General features: G+C 44.7%; 1 protein-coding gene across 2 annotated transcripts in view; it reads right to left on the reverse strand.

Moving 5' to 3' along the window:
• ADARB2 (adenosine deaminase RNA specific B2 (inactive)) overlaps window positions 1–23,129 on the reverse strand; it is a 353,051-nt gene that overhangs the window by 12,096 nt on the left and 317,826 nt on the right. For both annotated transcript variants that reach the window (XM_080385114.1, XM_080385113.1), the window contains one exon: window positions 1–22,347. This exon is cut by the window's left edge and continues 12,096 nt beyond it. In XM_080385114.1, the coding sequence (XP_080241240.1) occupies window positions 22,171–22,347 (177 nt within the window). In that variant the 3' untranslated portion in view covers window positions 1–22,170. The remainder of the gene's footprint in view (window positions 22,348–23,129) is intronic.

The raw sequence follows: 23,129 nt of genomic DNA on the forward strand, positions 1-23,129 counted from the left end.
ACATCAGTCTGGAGCAGGCACTGCATTGCTCAGGGCCATGCTGTAAACCCAAGGAAGGGCCAGACATAGAGCTCCCTGCACAGCTGCTGCTCGCTGGTGCTGGGTCACGACGGCAGCGCCAGTCTCGCCTGGCAAAATGGCCTGGCAAAGCTGCAGGAGGGCACAGGCAGTGCCAGCAGGTAGGCTTCGATGCCCAGATGCCAAAACGCAGGGAGTCTCAACCCACCAGCAAATGTCCAGAGGCAGCACTGGCCCCGTGCCAGCTCCCTCCGCCTGGTGGGATGGAGCTCGCTAAGGGGAGTCCTCTTTAGCACAGGGCTTTCCTAAGGGAAATCCTCTGTCCAGGGAGAGCAGATCATGCAAACAATTTCAAATTCCCTCAAAAGACATGTTTTCTGCAAGCTCCCAGCACAGCGAAGACTCCATATTGTGTAGTGTGTAATGTCTAATGTCTAATGGCTCTCCCTCAGCCTCGCACCCCTGTCTTTTGGCCTCCAGGCAAAATAGTAGTTGGCTAAACCCATCCTGATTTGGATGGGAAGAGCCTCATTCAAAGAAACACTATCTGTATGTGTTCGTAATGGAGTGAGGGGAGGCCCCTCCACCAGGAGGGCCTTGCGTGCTCAGATGGACACCTGAGGTCAGCTGGAAATGTCTGGGACAACCCTGTTTGAGGGGGTGGGTAACTCCAACACCTCAGATGATTCCCTCTTTGACTGGCATGGGCTTGAATTGAGCACCTGACTGCAGGAACCATTAGTGTTATAAACCTGCAAATAGGTAAACCAGCCTGCCCGTAGCCTCTACCTAGGCATGATGGTTGTACAAAGTCCACAACAGTACCTGAATTAGGTTTTTTCAGTTGTTTTTTTTTGTTTTTTTTTTTTTAAATTGTCAGCTGGGAGGTTACTGGCACAAGCCCATGGGTGAGAGCAGCTCCAAGGTGTTTGTTGTTACTCATCTAGAATTTGCTTCAAGGACACCCTGAAGTCTTTGTCTTTGCTGTCATTTTAGGTAATATTTCTTTGAGAAATTTCCCACCCAAAACTACATGATGTGGTTATGGTTGACTGACATAGCTTGCAAATCCATCAATTTCCAACATCTAATCCATTTCTACCCCTGAAAAGTTACATTGCTTTGAAGTAATATGTGGTTTTTCAAAGTAACTAAGCAGTCTTTGATTCTATTAGCTAAGCAGCAAAAAGATTCCCAAATGAAATGAGGAGTTTGAAGTCAACCAAAAAATCTTTTTCAATCCAGCCAAAAGTTTCTCATTTTTCCCTTCAGAAAGGAAATTACCTGACATGTAGATATATTCGGATAGTCCAAACTGTGCTTGCAAAAGCAATGTGTATGTGGAAAGCATCATGCACTTCATGAGAGAAGATTTCTTTACTACAGATACAGTAGTATTTCCAATACTGCCTTGTGGTACCCAAACAATCTCCCAATAAAAGCCTTTTACTGAATTAAAACAAGAACCACAAAATCCTCAAAAACCTTGTTTTGGTTGGCCAAAACATATATAAACTCTAACTAACAGGGAACTGGTGGAGCAATAAACAAACATGTTTAACACCTAAGGCACTGGTACCCTCTGCAGACTCTACAAGAGTTCATTAAACCTTGCCCTGTAAACTTATGGACCAATTTCATCTCATGCCGTCTACTCTGCCAAGTTCTTGCTCTGTAATTCCCTAAACAGGATAAACTCCTAGAAATTCAGCCAGCAGCAAGAGGACTAGCAGCTGAGCGTAACCAGCAGTCCCACCGCCTTGCTTGCTGCCACGCCTGCAGCTTGCTTCGATCCCTGCTTTAAACGATCATTACAATCAATGGAGTAATCAGGGAAATAGCCTGCGCTGCTGCCTGTGCCTTCCTGCCGGGCATCTGCTGCACGCCCCAGCCACCCCCAGCGTCAGGATGCCTCTGGCCTGGCACTGGCTACCCAGGACCCGGCCTGGGCTGGCGGCATGTGCTGGCGAGGGGCTGTGTCAGTGCTGTGTTAACAGAGAGAGTTCATCTCACCTCCCTCCCTCCAAAAAGGAGGTGTCATGATGGCGGTAGGTGCCTACGCTCAGCTTACACCGAGCGCGTGGCTTGTGGGAGGCAAATGTCGTGGGAGAGAAATTCCCACTCTGTAGGTATATATGCGATGTTTTAAGTAGATGTGTTGTTCCCAGCAGCTGAGGAGTAACTGGTATGGATTTATGAAACATTTGAAAAATCACAAAGTTAAATTCAAGAGTCTCTTGTATTTTTACATCTCTTTCTGTTATAGCAAAATATATGTATTCAGCAAAATGGCAGTTCTGAAGGAACTATAGGAAGCTATCGTGGTTTTCCTAAATAAAGGAGGTGGTTTAAAAAAGCGAAATATCTACCTATAATTATTTCCTTTTTTCCACCCTTCATATACTTGTTTTCTTCTCTGTGAGCTGGGTCTGTGTTTATCACAACTTAGTCCCAGGCTAAGTGGCAGCCACTCTACACTATTAACTGAAGCTATTGTATATTCTTTATAGATTACAGACCTCAGAAATGCCTTAGAAAACTTGGAATACAATCATTAGGCCTATTTTGCGCTCCTCTAACTGGCAAATCATGCAAAGCTCCTGTAAAGAGAAAAATGTAAGCTGGTAGATCATAAGCAGTCTCTTGTAAATAGCTTTCCACCCGCAGAAAGGCACGCTTTTGAAGTCCAATAGATGGGGCCATGGCTGGTTCCTGGAGGAGATCTGTGAGCCTCTGCTGCCTTCCAGAATTGATGCTTCTGTTCCTGCCTGTCCCAGATACTGAGTGGATGAGGGTTTAAATGGTGACACAGCTCGTCACCTGTGCTGTCAGAAAAACGCCTCTGCTGGGCAGGACCAAGCCGTTCCCCTTCCTGGTTTTGGGCAGAGCAGAGAGGATGGATAATCCTTTGCGCTGAGGGTGAGCAACGTTTTGACCTTTAGTTTTCTAAGGATGCTGCTGCTTGAAACCACCCAATTTTGCACCTGGGTGTAGGGAGGTAGGTGGGAATCAGAGCGAGCTGGCAGGGCCTGGGGAGGGTGGCCAGAGGCGCATGGTACGTGTCCTCCATTGGATGCCTGTCTCTAAATGCTCGTTTCTGAACATGTCTGTTATAAAAAAGTGTGGGTGTGGGTGTAGCTTTTCCACCCCCTCAGCTGTGTTTAAGACACGGTGATCACGACCACTGGAGCCCAGCCTGGTGGCTGTGTAACAGGGGGGCAGCCCCTTCCTGCACCCCCACAGGGATGGCTGGGGTATGGTGCTGAGGTAACTTTACAAGAGGTGTCTCTGAGAATGGCTAAGATGCAAGAAAGAGCAGTGAGAAGCCGATCCATCAGTGATGCACCCGTGGGGTCCGGAGTTGCATTAAGCTTAGTCTTTCACCCTTGATCCTTATTTGCCCAGACCCAAGGACTTGTCTTCCTGATTTGACCATGGACCTGCCTCATCAGCTCGGACCTGCCCAGCAGCTGCTGTGCTGTGGCTGTCCCTGGTTTCTATCACCAGAGCTGCTTGACTCTCCTTGCTCAGGGATGGTGGGACTATACCCCTATCAGTGGGGTTGCTGCCTGCCACCCTCATCTTCAGCCCTGGCTCAGGGGTTGCCTTCTCTTGTGGTGTAGCTGGCCCTCGTTCCCCCCCCCAAGAGTTTTATTTCTTAGTTTTATCTAAATCCCATGATTTTGCCACCAGGAATCCATAAGCGGATTCAGTTTCATTGACCAGCGTTCAAGCATCAATTTAACTACATGTTAAGCAGGGCTGACTTTCTGAATTGGGACCAAAACTGCTATTGTAGGAGGACAGTGTTGAATTCAGGTGTTTTGGGATTTGATTGTTTCCTATTGAAGTCAACACCAGGCTCCAGCTAATTTCAATAACAAAAGCTATAACAAAATGTAGAAGTATGCATATTTAAGTCACTAGGTGGGAATGAAACACTTGACTGTGCTCTGGATATTGTATATTGTTCAGAATTTCACAGTAGCTACCTTTGTGCTGGCACACATTTGCAGTATGTTTCAAATAACTGGAATAATTATATATACAGTTCTAGTAAGTGGTTAATACAGATGATATGTTCCTACAGAGAAAGAACGATAACAAGTTCAGTAATTATGGGGAGTGGGAATTAAACTTGACGAACTGCATGGGCACAGTAAAACTGCAGTCATGAATTTTGCTTTTGATTGATACCAAGAACACATAGTTGCTGGAGACGAATAATAACATTGAAATATGCATCATCCCAAGCAGTAGTTTAACTTTGTGTATGTGTGTGTCAGATCTAAGTTAAATGCTTATCTTGAAGCATGTGATTATTAAAGAAATATAAACCTTGTTCTGCAGAGATCAAATATGAATATCTAGTATATTTGGAAGATGTACAGCAATCTTATCACTTCAGACTGGACATCCGCTATAGCTAAATTAATGGGGCTTTTCAAAACATTTCTCTGAAATGTTCTTTTCCCAGTTTTTGAGTTCCAAAACTTATTGTGCAGCACCTCATACAGTGATAAGAACAATGGCACAAGACCTTCCTAGAGCTTGGAGATAGACCATGATGAAGTTCACCGTGTGCTGTTTTCATATGTGTGATCCAGGAGCTGGTGTGGGGCCCAGCCCACAGCCATCACCCCAAGGTGACAGGCTTTGCTCGAGCCTCCCTGTTGCAGATCTCAGACAAGTGGTCACACCAGGGAAAGGTGCAGACCACTGCTCCTGAAAGCCAGCTCTGGGCAGACAGCTTGTTGTCTGTTCTTAAATATTTCAGTTTTTGTTCATGTTCTGCTCCTGTCTTGTAGTAAACTGGGCTGTACCCTTCTTTCCTGGTCCTTGAAGCCCAAGCCTCAACTTCGCATGTGGTTTGGGCCCAAGGATGTCAGTGGGCAGGTGCTGTGACTTGTTGGCCCAGTACATTTTGGGGCTGATTTCTTTTCAAGTTTTTCTTCACAAGCTGTTTTGGAGAAGTTGCTGTTGCTAATTATTCTCATAGAGGGCCAGGCTCATTTTTGGCCCTTAATGATCAATAGCATTTGATCAGTTTTGTACTGATTAGTGTTGGTCATTCCTGGCTTAAAAAGGGTAACTTCTATCTGACTCACTAATGTTTTGGGGCCGTAAATTCTCTTTTAGCACATTAGCACTCTTTTGTAGTGTGATATTTGATGCATGAACGTGTGTGTTATCTATAACCTATTTTCTTGAAGCTCAGCCCAGAAAAGCAGCACGCTCTAGTCTCTCTGGGAATATTGTAGAGTACCTTAATTTTCAGTCATAACCACATTTAGACATAGCACTGCCGTTTTAAATTGGGGTAATGAAATCTTGACAAGTGGCTTGGACAAACACAACACAAGCAATAACAGAGGCTTTAATAAAATGAAAGGATTTCCAGGCAATACCTTCATTTCTTCCCTCCTCCAATTTAATTCTTTCTGAGAATAATCAAACCGTAACATAGGACTAAATTCAAGAGATGAAGTTCAGCTGGAGAGGAAATAATGTCCATAAAATGTTTTCAAAGGTCGTTCATTTGTTTGAAATGAGTTCTGTGTGTCAGACTGATGTGCCTTAAATACTTCATAAGCAAAAATACTTTGCACTTGAAGTACCTTTTCATCTAGGGATCTCAAAGTGTTTTAGCAGGAAGGGGAAGGATAACTGTTGTTGCTGGCTGTTGCCAACTAACAGCAGATGGCTGAGTCTTTCAAGGCAGTTCCTCCAGACCCAATTTCGGTGTGGTGTGGGTTGAGGGGGTGGGTTTGGTGTGTCCATTCCACGGCCTGGTGTATGCATAGGATGCCCACACCTGCCTTCCACGTCCTTCTCCCTGCTGCGAGCTATCACTGCAGCTTGAATCTGTGACGTGGGAAAAGTACAAAGGTTTTGTTGTCTGTTTTGGGGCATTTGACTGGAGAACCAGAGGTGCCATGCCAGAATAAACAATTGGTTTTTTAGGGAAATCTCAGTCAGAGTGAGCTTCCGTTCAGATGATCAAAGTAACCTTCATGCAGGTCCAGAGAAACTCCAGATGCCCCCCTCCCCGGCATGTTGAAAAAATAGCAGATGCTCAGCATCGCCAGGGCCACTCTGCTGCCCAGCCTCTGTTCTGAAGGCATTTGTTCCTCACCTGCCATGGTCTTTGGTTATGGTAACCCTGGTGAGCTTCACGCAGGGGCATGTGTATCTGAGTTACAGCTGATTTACTCAGTAGGATGGATATGTCCTAAATCCCACAGTACAACAGCCAGCAAAAACTCCCAGAACTCCAGTGATAGTGACTTGTCCCACTGATACAGAGAAAAAATCCAGCCTTTGTCCCTCCTGCTGTTGTGAAGTCTGGAGTGGCCCGTAGGGTGGTAAGGGAGCGATGGGCACCACCACCTGGTGCCAGGAGGAGCCCAGCGTTATTCCAGGCCGCGGCCGATGGCCGATGGCGCACTAGCAGCACAGTTTAGCTCATACAGCCCGTTTAGAGTCAGGTCCCCATGAAGGATGTTTCACTTCCAGGTGAGAGATGAGTTCCTTTGCTGGAGTTCCCTGTATCCCGTGGTTTCTCCTGGATACATGACTTTTAGACGGAGGCCTAACGAAAGCCAGTCTGGGGGCTGATGAGACTGCGTGCTTCATTAGCACCTTTTGTGTTTCAATGGGCAGCAGGGCAATTAACACAGGGCTCATTACACAAGAATTTTGATCATTTGCTCTGCTTATTCATCATAGTATTTCCCCCGAGAATACCAGCGACTGTGATTAAGCACAGGAATAATTCATGTAGTTTCTTCTTTGAGATTTCTATCACCTTTTTGGGGTCTAATTGTTTTACAGCCTTCGTTCCGGATGTGCTTGTGGTGGCAACGCACAGCACCGTGCGCATCAACTCTGCTCTTCAGCTTCTGTTGAGGTTATTTTCTGCTTGCACCGTGGACTAGTAGCTCCACCTGGAAAATACCTCAAAGCCTCAAGGTCTGGCAAGGTCTAATGAAATATTATGGAAACCACAAAACAAGCCAGATTAAACCCAAGGGAGTACCTGCTTTGATCCTGATGCATAAGATTAATGTAAAAACATTACAGAATGTCTTTGTTGGGCAGACACCCCCCCAATTACCCCACAGTTTGGTTTTTGGCAACAGGCGATGGATGCCTATAGAGCACAGTGTAAGAACCGGGCAAGCAGGCAGTGATATTTCTCAGGAATATTGTCCCAGCCTCCAGCAGCAGGACCTTCCTGAGCCAGATAGGTTGTCTTCATATTTCATAGCTTTAGACAGGTTTTTATTATGTTAATTTGTTAATTACAGACATCATGAGAGGAGTAACCCATGGTCCTTCATGAGGACAGGAGAGGGATCTAGGAGGTTCAGTGCTACAAGGAACAGATGATTTTCTGCCTACAGTCCCAGCCTGCAGATCAGGAGGTGTGGGGCCCATTTCCACAGCTGTCACAGGGTGGGATTGGTGTGTATCTCTGGCCCTGGCTGCCCTGGTGCTGTGTTTTCCTATCTCCTCATCTTCCTCTCCCACCAGTTTCCATTAGCTCGACCTCAGAATTTCTCTGCAGAAGCCAGACCTCCTCTGCTGGAAATTGCAGAGGAGATACAGGCTGCGTTTGTTCAAAATGCGCCCCAGGGAGGACTCTGAGTGCAACACAGGGGGACACACCTGGAAGAGAAAAGGACATAAAATAGACAAATATTTTCTCTGGGCCTCTCTTTCCTGCATATATAAAATCCTTTTTGCTATGATGTCAATGGATGCTATTGGAAAACCTGTGTCAAATGTCCTGTACCACACAGGACTATGACTCTGTAAAGGGTGTTTTTGAAAATCTGAGGAGAGAAATTGCATAGAAATGTAATAAATAATTTTCTGTTGGAAAGTTGGCTTGTAAGATATGAACACTGTGTAGGATTTTAAAATCTAAGGAAATACAATGACTTTTATTTCCAAGTGGCAGGATTATGTCAGGCACAAAGCATCTTGTTTATTGAAAGATAGGGAATGAAACTTTGAGAGTAGTTTTCAAAAGCTTTGATCAAAAATCAGTCTCAGGTTCCTAAGTCACTTAATCTTTACCTCTGTTTCAAAGTGCTGGCAACAGTTATTGGGTAGCTGAAGGTCTGCACTGAAAAGATATGGGTCATTTCTTCTAAAATCCCTGCAATTATTGAAGTTTTCAAACATTCAGAATAAATTAAATGAGTATCAGCTGAATATTCACAAATGGAATGAGTATGTTAACAAATCAGGTTTCCCATTATTTGATTAGCATGGGCACCAATATATTCTGCCTGCAAAGCTGATGCTAAGAGGAATGCTGAACCCAGTCACTTCAGAGTTGGAAGAAGGTTTTCTTATTCTGCAAAGATTTAATTTGCTTTTCTTGCTCAGCACCAAGCTGATACAAAGGCCTCTCAGAGAGAAAAATAATTGTGCTTAGGGCTCAGCATATGGAGACACAGGGTGTAAAGTCTGCAAACGTTCCAGCTGTTGGGAGAAGCTAATGCCTGGAGAGGATCTTGCATCCTAGCCTCATCCCTACTGGAAACAGCCACCTTCTGGCCCCCAAACCTCCCTGCAGAGCATTGCCTCAGCGTCCTTCTGCACCTGGCTTGGACACAGTGAGCTGGATCACCAAAAAGCCACTGACCCCACTCACTATGATGGCTGGTCATGGCTCAGCGGGGAGGGACCAGCAGTGCCCCTGGGGTGATCACCATCTCCATAGTAACAGGAGGAAGCCCCTGAGGGAGATGCAGGACCTGACTGTGCATGTCCAACAGCCCAGGCAAAGTCTTAGAAGGATGCTCCGTGCTCCAGGGGAGATCTCCGCTAGCGTCCACCTGCGAGGTCTGCCCAGGACCTATGCATGAAGTATGGAGACTCCTGGGAGTATTCAGCTTCAGGTGAACCAGCAGTTTCTAATTTAAAAAAAAGTTGTTTTAGTAAGTGTTTCCTGGCTGGTGCTGTTGAAGTGTTTCAGTCTGCGCTAACAGTATCATATTGCTAGCAGGGGAAGCTCATTCCACCTAATTGTACTAAGCGTGTTGATGGAGATGGGAACATAATTAACTTCATCAAATTGATTTCATTTTGGTTACCACATGGCTATTAGAGGAATGACAATAAATTTTGGTCTCTTTGATCAGGACTGGAGTTTAACCAACATTTCTAAAGTCATTAATGTGTTATGCCTCCCCCAGGCTAATGATTTGATTACCATGTAAATGTATTGGAGCCAAACACTTTAGCTATACGTTACGGGTGATGGATAGAAAGTTGTGAAAAAATACATGTTGCACCTAAATGCAGCAGCAGTGAAACACAGAGGATGCCAGATAGCTACTGGCAGGCTGGGAGAAACGTACACCTGGAAGCTTTGGTTTGGATCGGTCCTGAGCACAGAAGTGCTGAGGAGCCCATGAGAGTCAACTCTGGCTCCCACCTCCCCGCCTTGGCTGCTTCCCTGTGCCTTACCTACGTGAGGGTGACTGAAGTGCTGAGCTGCCACTGGGAAGGAACTGGGACGTTTCTTAGTTGTCTTTTTTTCTTAGAGACAAATAAATAAGTAAATAAATAAGTAGTTATGCAGTGCTAAGATACTCCATGGAATTTTATCTTTGTGGGTTTTCAATCTTGTTTTTTGATGTGCCAAAAATATGGGTTACGTCAGGTGGTGCATAATGGTATATTATTTGTGCCTATTATAAAATATGCGTGTGCACGTGTATATATACATGCTGATAATACATATTACTGATGTGCTATGGTTATCACTTACATGCCATAACATGCTATGACGTAGTAATACATTTTACATTTAAATATTCCATAATGTATTTTATTGTGTTTTATTTTAAACCCTTTCTGGCTAGCTGCCATCCTTTTTCTTTCATGGCTTGATTTGCATTGAAAGGAAACATTTTGGTGCTGTAGCTCAGGTGACTTAGGGTACCAGTTCAGACGATCCAGTGTGGTCTCACCACTGGGCTGAGTCAGACACATGCGTTGTGCTCCTCACCGGTTTTTGTCTGGGTTACACTGAAAGTCCTGCAAGAACAAGATTCCCCAGCCTTCCTAGACAGTGGATTCCTGAGGGCAAGTAAAGAAATGACGATACTCCTGCTGCCCGGGCGCATTGCACGCCATGGGTGGCTCAGCAGGGCAGAGCCTTTTCCCTAGCCGTGCTCCACACTGGAGGGCAGGAAGGCTCCCGGTGGAGTGCGGTGTTTGCTCGGAGGGCACATGGCCTGGCCGAGGCACTTCTCACCTGCAGGACTTTCCCATGACCACCTCGGCACTCTGTGCCTCAGTTTCCCATCAGTAAGGGGTCAACATAAAAGCTATGTGCCATCCACTGCTACCAAGGACAGGGGATGGATTACACGTACTACAGCTAATATGGGTCCATTAGGAGCAATAAACACCTAACCTATGTGTAAAAACCTATTTTTAGGGAAAAAAATCTTCAACCTGGCCTAAGAAATGCCCTAGAAAAGCTGTGGCACACTCAGTGAAGGTGAGGGGAGAGGAAGTGGAAGGGGCAGCAAGGGCTGTGAGGTTGGTCCTCTTGTCACTTGTGTTTCACGCACTATCTTGTATGCAGAGATCAGCATTTCCAAAAGCTTGGCCTTATCCCATGCCTGCAAATGCTGCTGTTGGTCATTTGTTATCTGGGCTGGGCATCCCTGGTATCTCAGCTGGCTTCCCTCTTCCCCTGGAGCCTGGGGCTGCTGCCAGGGCAGAGGCATCGCTGTGCTGACCGAGTGCCCGTAGGAACTTGAAGTTTCCCTGGGGCTGGAGATGACCCAGGACAGCTCCAGGGCACTCAAAGGCAGTGAGGAAAGACAGAGACAGGCAGCATTGCAAGATGGGGGAAAAAAAGTCAGAAACTACTGGTGCTTAAGCATAAGGCTGCAGAGCTAATGGCTCTTTGCCATGAGGGAGGAAAATCCCCTCTTTGTGTCACCATTCCCATCCCTCTCCATGTCACCATCCCCATCCCTCTTCACCTCCCCTGCCCTGCTCCCCGCCTCCCTGGCTCTGCAGCCTCCTGACCCCATGGAAGATGACTTCAACTCCCTAGCCTGAGACATTTATCTTATTTTTTGTTGGGTCAATTTTCTGCATGTTTAGTGATTCAAAGCGGTTTGGGAGGATGTAAGGGTGAGGGCAGGAGGTGCAGGCAGATGCAGGGAAAGGAAGGCAGGGAGAAGCAGAAAAGGGGATCTCCCTTTTTTGGGGCAGCAAGCAGTGAGGTTGACTGAACCTATCTCATGGGGCTGTGCCCTTTGGGGATGTACACAGAGGCAGAGAAGACTGGCTCAGTTTTTTATTTGATTGATTAATAGCAGATACTGACTCAACTTCAGATGTAGGGGAAAAAACTTTTCTGTTTGCTGGTCTAACCCTTGCAACTCTAGCCCTAGTGCATTCATAAGGAGACTTCAGCAACAGTTCAGTGTATATTGGCCCTGCAGAGGATAAGGGTAAGGATAAGGATAAGGTCTTCGTGACTTTCCTGAAGCCTGGAAAGAAGCATGTGGGAATAGGCCTTGCTTTGCCTCCTGCTTTCTCCTGGGTTATAAACCACGCACCCTTCCTCACAGCATATTCCTGCTCCAGTTTTGTGGAAGACAACAGGAGGGGAGCAGGCAGTGAGTTATTCTGAGGGGTGGGAAGTCTCAAAAAGAACCAAAATACATTAAATGGCCACATCCACGAATGCACACAATTTTCCAGTTGACAGAAATGTATTAAATAAAGGTGCTCATGTCATGGTGCCTGTCTGAGCAACCACTCCATTATATTTCAGTAGGAACAGGCAGCAAGAAACCCCCATCCACATATCAACATGAATACCCCCCTGCACTGTGCCCTAGGTGAATGCTTTACAGGCTGCCCATGGGCTGCAATGTGCAGACTGTCCAGCTTCTTCCAATAGATTAACATCTCTTACCCTGCAAGCGGTGCTGCCATCACACAAAGTATTCAGACATATAAAGAGTTTTTTCCAAGGAAGGGAAATGATGACACAAGGAGAACAGCAGTTTCTCCAGTGGGGAGCTCTGACAAACAGAGACCTCACAAGTGAACATGTGCATTTTTCCAGCATTGTTTGTAAGCTCTTTTTCAGTTCAGTGCGTTCGCAGGGAGGTGAGGGCTGGTGGTCTGCGTGTACATATCAGCATGTAGGGGGACCTGCATTTGCAGCATCACTGTCACCATCGCCATGCAGAGAGGTCCCTTCACCTGCCTTCCTTTTTGTCCCCTGCACTTTCTCGTCACAGGTGTGTGTGTGGTGCTGTGATGAACCAGGCAAAGCACTGAAACAATATCCCAGGCTGAAAAAGAGAAAGAAAAGGCTACCAGGTTTTCAGCAGGATCAGCTTTCCTGCTCTGCATCACTGGGCACCTGCCTGGACTCCAGCGCCAGGGACAAGGCGAGGAATGACAGAATGACACAGGGAGCAATACTATTTTTTCAGAGGCAGTCCTGGTTTAAGTGCAAGTAAAACTAATGCTTAAACAGCAGGATATATAGCCCCGTACCTCTGCCTCTTCTGGTGGGGAAGGCACAGGGCAGCTGATGTGCCCTATTTCAGCACATCTATGTCCTAGTTCAGCACGTGGGATTCAGTCTTTAAGCAAATATATGTAAATACATACACACACACACACAAACATATATGTATGCTAAAGCTACCAGCCCACTGGCTGCAGCAGCTCCCTGTGTACAGTGAGGGTTTTTTTTCCTTTGAAAAGCAAAGCCGAAGCCAGGCCCTCCAAGGTGTGGCTGGTTTGTTTGCTTGTTTTTTCTGGGCAGCTCCTGCCATTTTCCCAGTACAGAGGCTCCTGCTGCCAGTGCTCAGGGAGAAGGATGCGAAGAACTGAAGGGCTCTAGTCTGTTAATTTATTTTAATGAATATAAATTAATGCAGTTTTCTTTTCTCTGGCTTGCACATACTAAAGTATGACTCATAAGCATGATCTGTCTTATCATCAGTGGCAGTAATACAGTAATCACATCTGATGGAGGCTCCTGCAGCCCTGCTGCAGGTGGAGGGAGCAGACATGCAGGGCTGGAGAAGGCGAAGGATCACAAGCAACTCTCCAGCTGCTGCAGACACCAGGCAACAAGCACGGGGCAGCCCAAGAAATTTCCACACCTAGCATCTCTGCAGCAGTTTGTCCCCATGTGTCTCAGGACCCCTCTCACAGTAAAACCAGACAGGTTCAAGAGTGGAAAGACTGTCACGCCATTCAGCCAGTAATAATAACAGTGAAGTCAGGAGCTATTGCAAACCTCCCTGTAAAAGATGGGAGACAGCTGCTTCATTTAAGGCATACTTTTAGTTTGGTTTACTGTTTCTCCGTGTGTTGTTTTACATTTATCTCTATTAGCAGCAGGCACTCAGCAGTCCTAGCAGGGGAATCCAAAAGCACTTGACCTCAGTGGCATGGTGACACCGAAAACGGTTGTTTTGGAACATGATCGTGTAGCTTTCTGTCAGGGCAATTTGTAGAGAGGGTTGGCAAGGAGAAAGACGTAAGAGTAGAAACTGAGCATGTTTATGGAAGCTTAAAATGGCATTACAGCCCTGGTCCTGGGGCAGGTATCTGCTGTGTTATCTGGAGGACCACACTAAACTGTCCATCTTCCCATGAAGGTCTGTCTAATCTTACTGCAATGGCTGAATAAAGCTTTCCTCCCATGAAAACTGGAGGAAGAATGACAAAAGAGGAGAGAAATTAGCAGCAGAAGTAATGTATGGCTCTCCCTGGCCAATCCCATAAGCACTAAAATGCTTCACCAGTTTAATGTCATTTCACAGGGTAATCTTCAGCCAGCCTTGTCTAGAGACACTAGCAGGCTGCTTCGGTGTTCAGTGGTGCAAATCATTGAGCTGCACTGCAAAAGTACAAGGAGAGGGAATGATGGAGTGTTTTCATGTACCTTTATCATGTGAACTTAACCCCTCAATTCCCTTCATATATGGAATTCTGCTCAGTTACATTAGTCTGAGTCCTTGGAAGTCAATATATTTGCATTAAGGTGGCAGAGTTATACCTTAGTTGGACAATCCCGTAGTGCAGTGAGCCGAAATTTTTTTTTTTGTACATTTCACTGACACTTTTGGGATAGAGTGTTCTCCGCATCACCCCTCGGGTGAAAAGGGATGGTTTTCAGAATGACTCAGTCTTTGCTTTTGCCACAGTTCCTCAGGAGAGACCAGTAGACAATGAGCCAAATAGATGGAGAAACCAGCTACTTCTGATCTCTGCCTCACCCCTTGAATAACTGAACAAGAAGATAAAAGAATATTTTAGGAAAGCCACACACAGAAAACAGGGCTGAACTTGTACAGCAAATGTTTCAAATAAGGAGAAAGGTTCTTCAAATGTATTTCCACTTGTTAGAGGGTCAAAGAGTTACTGCGTCAGATATGAAAAAATTAGATCTGGGAAATGCTGAGCCACCACAAGGAAATTCTAATGCAAAGGCTCAGCTGGCAGTGACGGATGGTTTTGGTTTTCCAGGGAGTGCAGATGCGTCAGGGCTAGGAACCAAGTTGTGGCACAGGAAAACGGTTCATATGGAATTAGTTCTCTTAGTTCTCAAGTTGAAACATGAATTTGGTATCAACCTAACCCTGTTGCTTGCTGCCAGGAATGACTCTTTCAATGATTTTGATGGCAACAAGGTTGTTAAGAATAAAATTCCTCATCACATCTCTGAATATGTATGTATATGTTAATTTAGTCAGCCACCAAAACTTACGGCTGGAAGGCCTACTTTCCAGAATTTGGAAATGCTCACATTTAACTTTAAACGCAGTTTCATCTGTTTCATATAATATATATGTACTATATTGTTTTCTTACAGTCTAATAGTATTAATACTCAATAGTCAGCTCCTTGTGACAAGGAATAGTCACTGGTTTTTAAAACAGATAAACAGAAGGTCCTGTGGCTTGCACACTCTTTGGCTGGGAGTCACTTCCCCATGCACAGTCCTCTGAATCCATGTTCCCTCTCCCATCAGTGGGGAGAGGCCAGACCTCTGAGAGGGCAAGTTCTCCACAACTCTTAGACACCGTGTTAAATGGCATGAATCACGTCATGGAACCACTTTTCTCTATCTGGAAAGCTTAGAAAATGGATTTGAACTAAACACCTGTCCTCTGGGTGGATGAAGTGGTGAAGGTGGAGATGGTCCCTGCACAATGAATGTTTTTGGGTGTTGTGAACTCATCACCTGGAGGGCAGGAGCTCCCTATCTGGGGTCTTCACACTTCTTTACCACTTCAGAGGGTAAAATCTAGACTAGAACACAGATCTGCTTCTTTCACCGGTAATTATCCCTAAACCAGCTGTTTTCAAGTCTTTTTTGTTCTCTCTCAGGCCAAAAGGTTATTAAATGATAATAAAAAATAATTTACCTTCTTTTTATTGTGAAATTATATAAATGTGAGACACACCTTCTCCATACCTTCCTTCTCAAGTGTCTGACTTTCTGGTCATTACAATACTTGCCTGTCCCTTTAGACATCAGCCTGAAGGATTTATCAGTTGACTCACTCAATGAAAAAGGACCTTCCTCTTTTGCTGGGATGTGGTCTTGTGGAAGCTTTGAGAGGACCACAGGTGGGATGTGTAGGTATAGTTCATGAATCTGGACAGGTCAAAGCACGGTGGAGATCAGCACCAGGCCACACACCAGGCAGCCAAGACAAGGCATGTCCAGAAGAAGATGTGTAGGTTCTAGAGGACATTTGATGCCAGAGATTGGTACCCAGCAATATGGGGTTTAGGTATTGATAGTGAGAGGCAGGATGACAAGTCCCTTTTTATACCACCTCATTTCCCACTGAAACTTGAGATTTAGGTGCCCAAGTCCTGCTGTTCTGTGTGATGGTCAGAATTTTAGGAGTCTGTGGTGTCAAGGAGATGCTGGCACCTGTTGCTAATCCTGAAAATGCTTCTTTTTACTACTGAGACCAGGATGTGAACAAGGAATTTGCATTAGAAAAAAAAATTACTATAGAACCCACAGTAAAAATGTCTTAGATTTAAGAGTTAACACTCTTCAGTGAGTGAGCAACTTTACTTAGTTAAGTGGGTGGTGCTGGGAGGGAAGGGCACTGCAGCTAAACCACCTCCTTCGTGGTTTGTCACATAACAGCCTCTGCCAACGCCTGAATGTGACTTTGAAGTTCCAAGAGAAGGAGGAGTAGGCACCAGTTAGTCTATCATAGGAACTAATCAGACCCAACAGTAAGTACCATTCTTCATATCTTTATTTTCCTTTGGGGGAGGTTATTTTGGTAACATTGGGTGTAAAGGAAGGAGCTGTCTCCTCTTGGCTTGAATCATTCCATGGCAATGTAGGCTGTGAAGGCATCTGTTCAGGGCCAGAGGAAAATGAACAGGACCTTTTCCTCTCCACGGCAGAACAAGACTTTAATGGTCTAGTGGAAGTAATTCTGTATTGCAAAGGAAGTTGATAAAATAGAACATAAACTTCTCTAATAGAGGATTTAATTACCAGGAAAGCCAGACTGAATGAAGCATTTGAGCAGAACTATTTCATTGCTGAAAAGGCAACGATTATTAATCCTCTTTCTCCAAGGCCACATTATTTATTCAGGATGCTGGAGTACTAAGAAACCACACGTGTCTATATGTGTGCATGTGCTTGTATGTCTTTGTCTTGGATTTTTTTTGGTTTTGGGTTGTTTTTTTTTTTTTTTTTTTGGTTAGGTTTTGGTTTTTTTTTATTGTATCCAAACAGATTGTTACCACTTTTTAAAAAGCCTCAGATTTTCTCTGACTTCACCCAGATTTCCAGCTAAACTGGTATATCCATGTGATCAAGCTGAAACCAGCCAAAGTAATCAGGTGTCAGGGCTGGAAAGTAGGCACAATGGTAATGAATCAAATGGCTTAAAAAGCTCTTAAATTACTATTTCATTCTTCAACACACAAGCATGGCTATCAAGGTTTAACTGCAGCAGAAGGACTTATTTACTTTAGTTGTGAAACAAGCACTTCTCTGAAGCCCTCTATTCGTTGATACATCAGCTTGTTCATGTTTTATGTTGCTGTTTTTCTAATATACAGTTGGAAAAGAAATGACTGTTCCTGACGACGCTGGGGTGTACGACTGTAGAGTTTTAAATGCAGTTCTGGTATTTAGCCTTTAAACTTAATGAGATTAAACACAGAATCCATCCATACAATTTACCCTAATGACTGCTTTGTAGTTGTTTTCAGCAGCCAAATTGTGTCGTGTTGTCTGCCATGGTCAGGCAGTAGCAGCTACTTTTGGAGGATGAAACAGGCTGGGAGCCTCCTGCTGTGATGTCAGCCATGGCCCAACTGCCCAGGAGTGGGCTGGGGGGCTGTCAGGCTGCTGGGAATCCCCTGTAGGGACCTACTCACCATCTTTTGCCCTTCATGGCCAAGGCTGTGCTTGCTCCCTGCATCTGCAGTGTGGCTGGTCTCAGCGTGGGCCCTCCAGAGCCCTTCTGCGAGGAAAGCTGATGCTGTGCATGGCTTTTGCCAAGTGAAGAATTTGGGTGTTTACATTTTATAACACCAAAATAATGATAAGCTCATCACTTGGAGGGTGGATAGCAGAACAAACTGCCTTTCTACTGGTGTAACTTCTCTCCTTTGTTTAGGACAGTGCTACATTGCCATGACCAGTTTTACCAGTAGGGAAGTGCATGCTGTGTCCAAGGCTTTGGTGAGGGTGGGACTATGGGGTTTGTTTTACCTGTACTCAGTTAAAGCAGTAAAATTTATGTGTGCAAGCACACTTGGAGATTTACAAACACTGAAAATTTTTTGCTTTTATTACTCATGGCAAAAATCCACCGTGGGTGGTGGAATCAGGTCAGGTCATGGTGACTTTTTCCACACAGACATCCTCCCCCTGCGAATGCTTTCTTCTCCTTCCTTCTTTTCATCCTGCCCCTGTACCTAAAGACATAGAACCAAGCTAAGGAGATGTAACTGCAGCAAAGTCTTAGCTTGAAAATAAACCTATGCATAGCCCCTGCCCTGCTATGCTGAGGAATGAAACCCATGGGATGGTTTGTGTGGGTCCAGCACTGACTTCTTCAACATGAACATGAACATCAACATGACCACACAAAAAGCTGCAGGGCCAGTCAGCTGGTGGGGCTCCCTGTGAGCTGTCGGGCTCAATTTCATTTTGGAACCAAATCTTCACAAGGAGGGGGACAGGGGAATCTCTTTTTAGGCAATTTTCACTGTTAGTCTATTTATATTTTCACAGTAGGTGCTTCTGAAAGGCTTTGGAGGCTTTGGTAACACTGGTGATCTCTATGAGGACTGGCCAATGGAAATCACTTTGAGGCACCATGTGATGCTCATACAATAATACATTTTAAACTTTTGTGTGGATGGTGTCATTTGGGCTCAGTGTGACTGTTCTGCTCTAGCTGAACACTGGCAGTTTAAAGCAAGAACAAACCCAGGCCACTCCACCAATAAGAAGAAATCTGCAGGGATGTACTGACCTTTTGTTTGTCACATTAGTTTCCTTAAGCAGCAAGTCCCGTGCAGTGTGAGTCTGCAAAAACATACTTAACATTTTTTAAGAAAGATCCTGGAGCTGGAGGGATCAAATTAGAGAGGAACCCAGTTCACTCTTCTTCCAGGATAAGGCTGTGTCCCTGTATGGCTTCTTCTACATGAATGGGCACATCCATCTCTCACTGGAAGTGTGTCAAATTTGCTACAGTGTATCAAATACAAACTGAGTAAGAACGTGTTGCCTGTAGTTCTACAGAAAGTGTGTGTAAATATAATACACACTAACATTTTGGAGCACATTCAAATTGACTGCTAAGCCACAGTGAAAAATGGTCAACAAACAGTGAAAGAACAATTTTACTTGGCATTTTATTCACTTAACAGAAACATTCACTTATCAGGTATCACTGAAGTGCAATTTACAGAACTTAGCAGCAAATTCACATATGTAAATTCAGATTTATTTTCTTTTGTTGTCTTTTTTGTTTCTTTTTTTTTTTTTTTTTTTACAAATATTACAAATGTACATCCATTAGTACAGTATTGCCATTCACTCATGCGTGTTATGTACAGAATCTTCACTAAAGAATTACTACTGAGCACTTTTTCCTTTCCTTCAGGTAATGCTACGTGTAGGTCGTGTGCTTCTGGGATGTGGTCCCATCACACCCTGTCGCTGCACGTAATGAGAAGAAGTAGACATTTAAGGTCATATTAGACCCTAGTGCAAGCAGGTGCAACTCTGTTGCCTTCAATGGGATCAGCTGATGCCCATTTGTGGTGGGGACTCGGTTTGGTCCCCAATACTAAATTTGTTGTGGCAGCTGAATCCAGGATTGCATTTATGTGTTTCTTGCAACAAAGGATAATTCAACTCCATCACACTTTCTGTTTTGTCCTTAAAAATAACCAGGCATGGTGTTTTGTTTGCACAGTAGCTCTAACACTGGCCTGTGGAGCTATATGCTTTAGTTGAGCTAATGTCATGCCAGGACTGAGGAAGGATGAATGAGGGCAGGGAGATGTAAGGAGGAGCAGTTGAGGTCTCTTGTGTGCTAGATAAAGACCTCTTTTTTTGGAGAGGAAAAGATCCCCCTGCCCTGTGGATCTCCACATGAGAAACTTTGTCCTCCTATCTGGTTGCCCTGTGGTTTCTCTCCCTCGGTGGGAGCAGCTGGAGCCCCTGGGACCACCACTGCCAGTGTCACTTGCAGCTTCTCCTGCACATCCAGTCATGAGCCTGACCCCTTGCCCGCCCACTGTCCCTCTGGGCACGTTTGCTGCCCAGGTCACGCTGAAGGTCTGCACCAGTGACAGCTGCGTTGGAGGATGGGACCATGTGGAGGCACTGGGAAGCCCCAGAAGGTGCCAAATATATTCTGAATGTTAATCAGAAGAGATGACAAAGTGGTCAAAGAATTGACATAGTGGTGAACACAAGATGTTTCCATTATTGAAATGTCTCAGGTTTCTGTTTTGTGTGTGTTGGTTTTTTTGTGGTTTTTTTTTTTTTTTTGTAACTATTTCTACTCTAAGGATATTTTTTTAAATATTTTTGGTAGTTAATACGGAATGTATTATTTTGCTGAAAAGGTTTCTGGAAGGGGAGAGCTTTGTTTTATCTAATTTAAAAATTCTAGTTTATCACAATTGTTTTTATACAAGACACTATAGATACATCTTGTAGTTTATAATCTAAAAATAAAATCTCATCAAAATACTGTAGCTATTCTATTGTGGGCATCAATAAACAATGTATTTACTGTATATGGCTCTCCAAACATGATAAACCCTATACAAAGAGCATCTATCTTTATTGATAGGAACAGTTTCCCGTGTAAAGGAAATTACATGGAAAAATATGAGCCTTGTGTTGTTTGAAAAGTAACTCAGCTTGACAGTTCTGAGAAAATACCAAGACAATTATCACAAATCAGTAGCAGCATGTTATATACAGATCTAAAGAGAATCACAGGAATAAAAAGAAACCAGTAGTTATATACCCGCAAATCCTGTCATTTAAAAAACCAAAAACTGAAAGAAATGTACAGGGCATTTGAAGGTTGGTTCTGCAGTGGGACTGTCAAAGCTCAGTTCTCCCATGACTGTATCTTCTGCATTCTGATGAAGTTTGGGATATCTCAAAGATGAGATTCTATCAGACCTAGCCACATTTATGAAGAAAATATTTGACTGTTGGGTGATACTCGTCTCCTAACTAAAAAAGCCCACCTGCTTTTCAGGCTGCAGATGAACATGAGTAATAGTACTGCTTGGCTTTTACACAGAGCAAGACTCTAGAAGCTCTTCCATTGAAGTAAGACCTTACCCAAGCCTGTAGTTATAATCTGCTGCACTTAACTCAATTGGATTATGTGGGGAGGTAAAACTCTGCAAAACTGACAGAATCTGGTTTATGCAGTTGCAGGTGACCAGAGCACTTTGACCCTGCCAGGTTCCTTAGATGTGAAGCAGGTAAGTGTTATTATCCCCATTTGACAGGTGGAGAAACTGAGGCAGGAACGAGCCAAGTATCAAACGTGCTGTCTCGTTTGGGATGTCTTAGTTGTGGCTACCCAACTCAGCAATTTTTCAGAGGTACGGAGCATCCTGAGCTCACACTCACTTAATTTAGAGCTGTGGATCATCAGAAGCTTGGAAAACTGAGGCTCTAGGTCCTGTCTCCAACCTGCCTGATTTTAGGCAGCTACCTGAAGCTCCAGAGCTAGGAGCATCACCACACCAGTCTCCACCGGCAGCTGCTGCAGAGCTGTGCACCTCTGCAGGCAGCGTAGGGCTGAATCACCCTCTTGGCAAGCATCTCCATCCTGGCTGTGTCTAAAGGGCACGTGTGATGAACTGGGCCTGGATAATTAAAATTTGCAGCACGCCAAACTTGTAGCCGGATTTGAAGATATGGTGGGAAGTGGTTTGTCCAAGATGTCGAAGGGAATAAGTGTGAAAACCAAGGGAATCCTGACACCAGGCTTTGTGCTCAGATCCAGCAGTGGAAAACTGAGTTTAAAAATGCTGCATACCTTTGAGGTCCAAATTCTTTCTCCCAGATTTAGGCAGCTAACAGGATGATTTTTGCATAGAGGTTAGACACCTTTTTTGTGTGGATGGTTATGGATGCTCTGAGACCTGCTGTCATGCCGTGTGCCTGGGGTACTTCCATCTTTGCTCACTATTTTCCATTATTCAGTAATGACTCTTGCACTGATTGTGTCAGGGAAAACACTCAAATTTGGATCAGACAGGTGGCCTGCTAATGCCTCAAATCAGCAATAACCGACAGCAATAAACAATGAAAAGCAGAATCTTGGTGGGGGTGGCATTATAATTTGGGCAGGTACATTCTTGGGAAAGGATCATGAAAAAGCAGTTTTCTAAAGTTGAGTTCAGTGCATCAGACACATTTCTATTTACGTATTTCCAATACAGAGTTAAAAGCAAATATTCCCATGGAGGTTGCTATTAGATCTCAAACGGCTTCAGTTCTCTTGGCTCACGCATCCTGCCTAGCCTTCTCTCCAGCTGATTTGATCCAGTCATGTAGCAAAGGTGTCAAGTGATTTATACAGTTAGTAGGAACTGATCTTGCTCTGGGGGTTTCTTCACCCAGGTGCCCAGACCAGCTTTCTGAAATGCTTTAAACAGCTGCTGCTTGACAGACTGGTATGTCTGAGCCACCAGCTTTGCCTCGCTGTACACCGATGGCATGTCTCCATGGCTTGGTATTCGTGTGCTCAGCTGCAGAACAAAAATCAGGGAAGGGGAAAAAAAAAATCATAAAAAAATCAACTGATGAGCCAAAAGAAACAGGAGGCTTCAGTAGCTGTATAATCTTCCTGTCTAAATTTCATAAGCAACAAACAAACTATCACTGTGCTTTGTGTGTTTGCTTTGGGTTTAACAACAGAAAAACAGGGAAGCAATAAATGCCTGTGACATGGTTTCAAGCCATTGTGAAAAGGAACAGGGTAAAGAGCTTTGCCTCGGAGTGGGCATAGGCAGTAGCAAATCTTGCTGTATTTTACAAAGGCAAAACTCTACTTCTCAGTTAAGATGATTTTTAGGGACAAAAAAAAAAGAAAAAAGTCCTTTCTGAGGATCTTTAAAGAATGTGCTCAGTTTAGCCTGGGAAGCGGAGCAGCTCGGTGCTTCCAGGGTAATGCCAAGAGACACAAGGAGGAGGGTGCCCTCCCACACTCACCCCTTTTCTCTCCTTAGTCTCTTATGGTTGGAAATGCTGCAAAACCTGCCCAGGACAGGGCAGAAATCAGGCATCAGGATCTGTGCTGGTGTGGGAAAACCACGTGCTCTGCCAGGACACTGGAGCCATTTGCTGGGAGCTGCCTCGGGGACAGTGCCACATGCCCACTGCCCCTCGTCACCCGGAGCACATGGGCAGGAGTGAGCACCCTTTGCTCTGCAGAAGGACTAAATAAACGACCTCCTCTGACCTGCCCAGGACTTAACCATGCCGAACCAGCAGTGAGGCTTTGATATTGTATGAAAAAACCCGAAGCCTG

The sequence above is a fragment of the Falco punctatus genome, assembly GCF_963210335.1.
Source record: "Falco punctatus genome assembly, chromosome: 4".
NCBI classification, from domain to species: Eukaryota; Metazoa; Chordata; class Aves; order Falconiformes; family Falconidae; genus Falco; species Falco punctatus.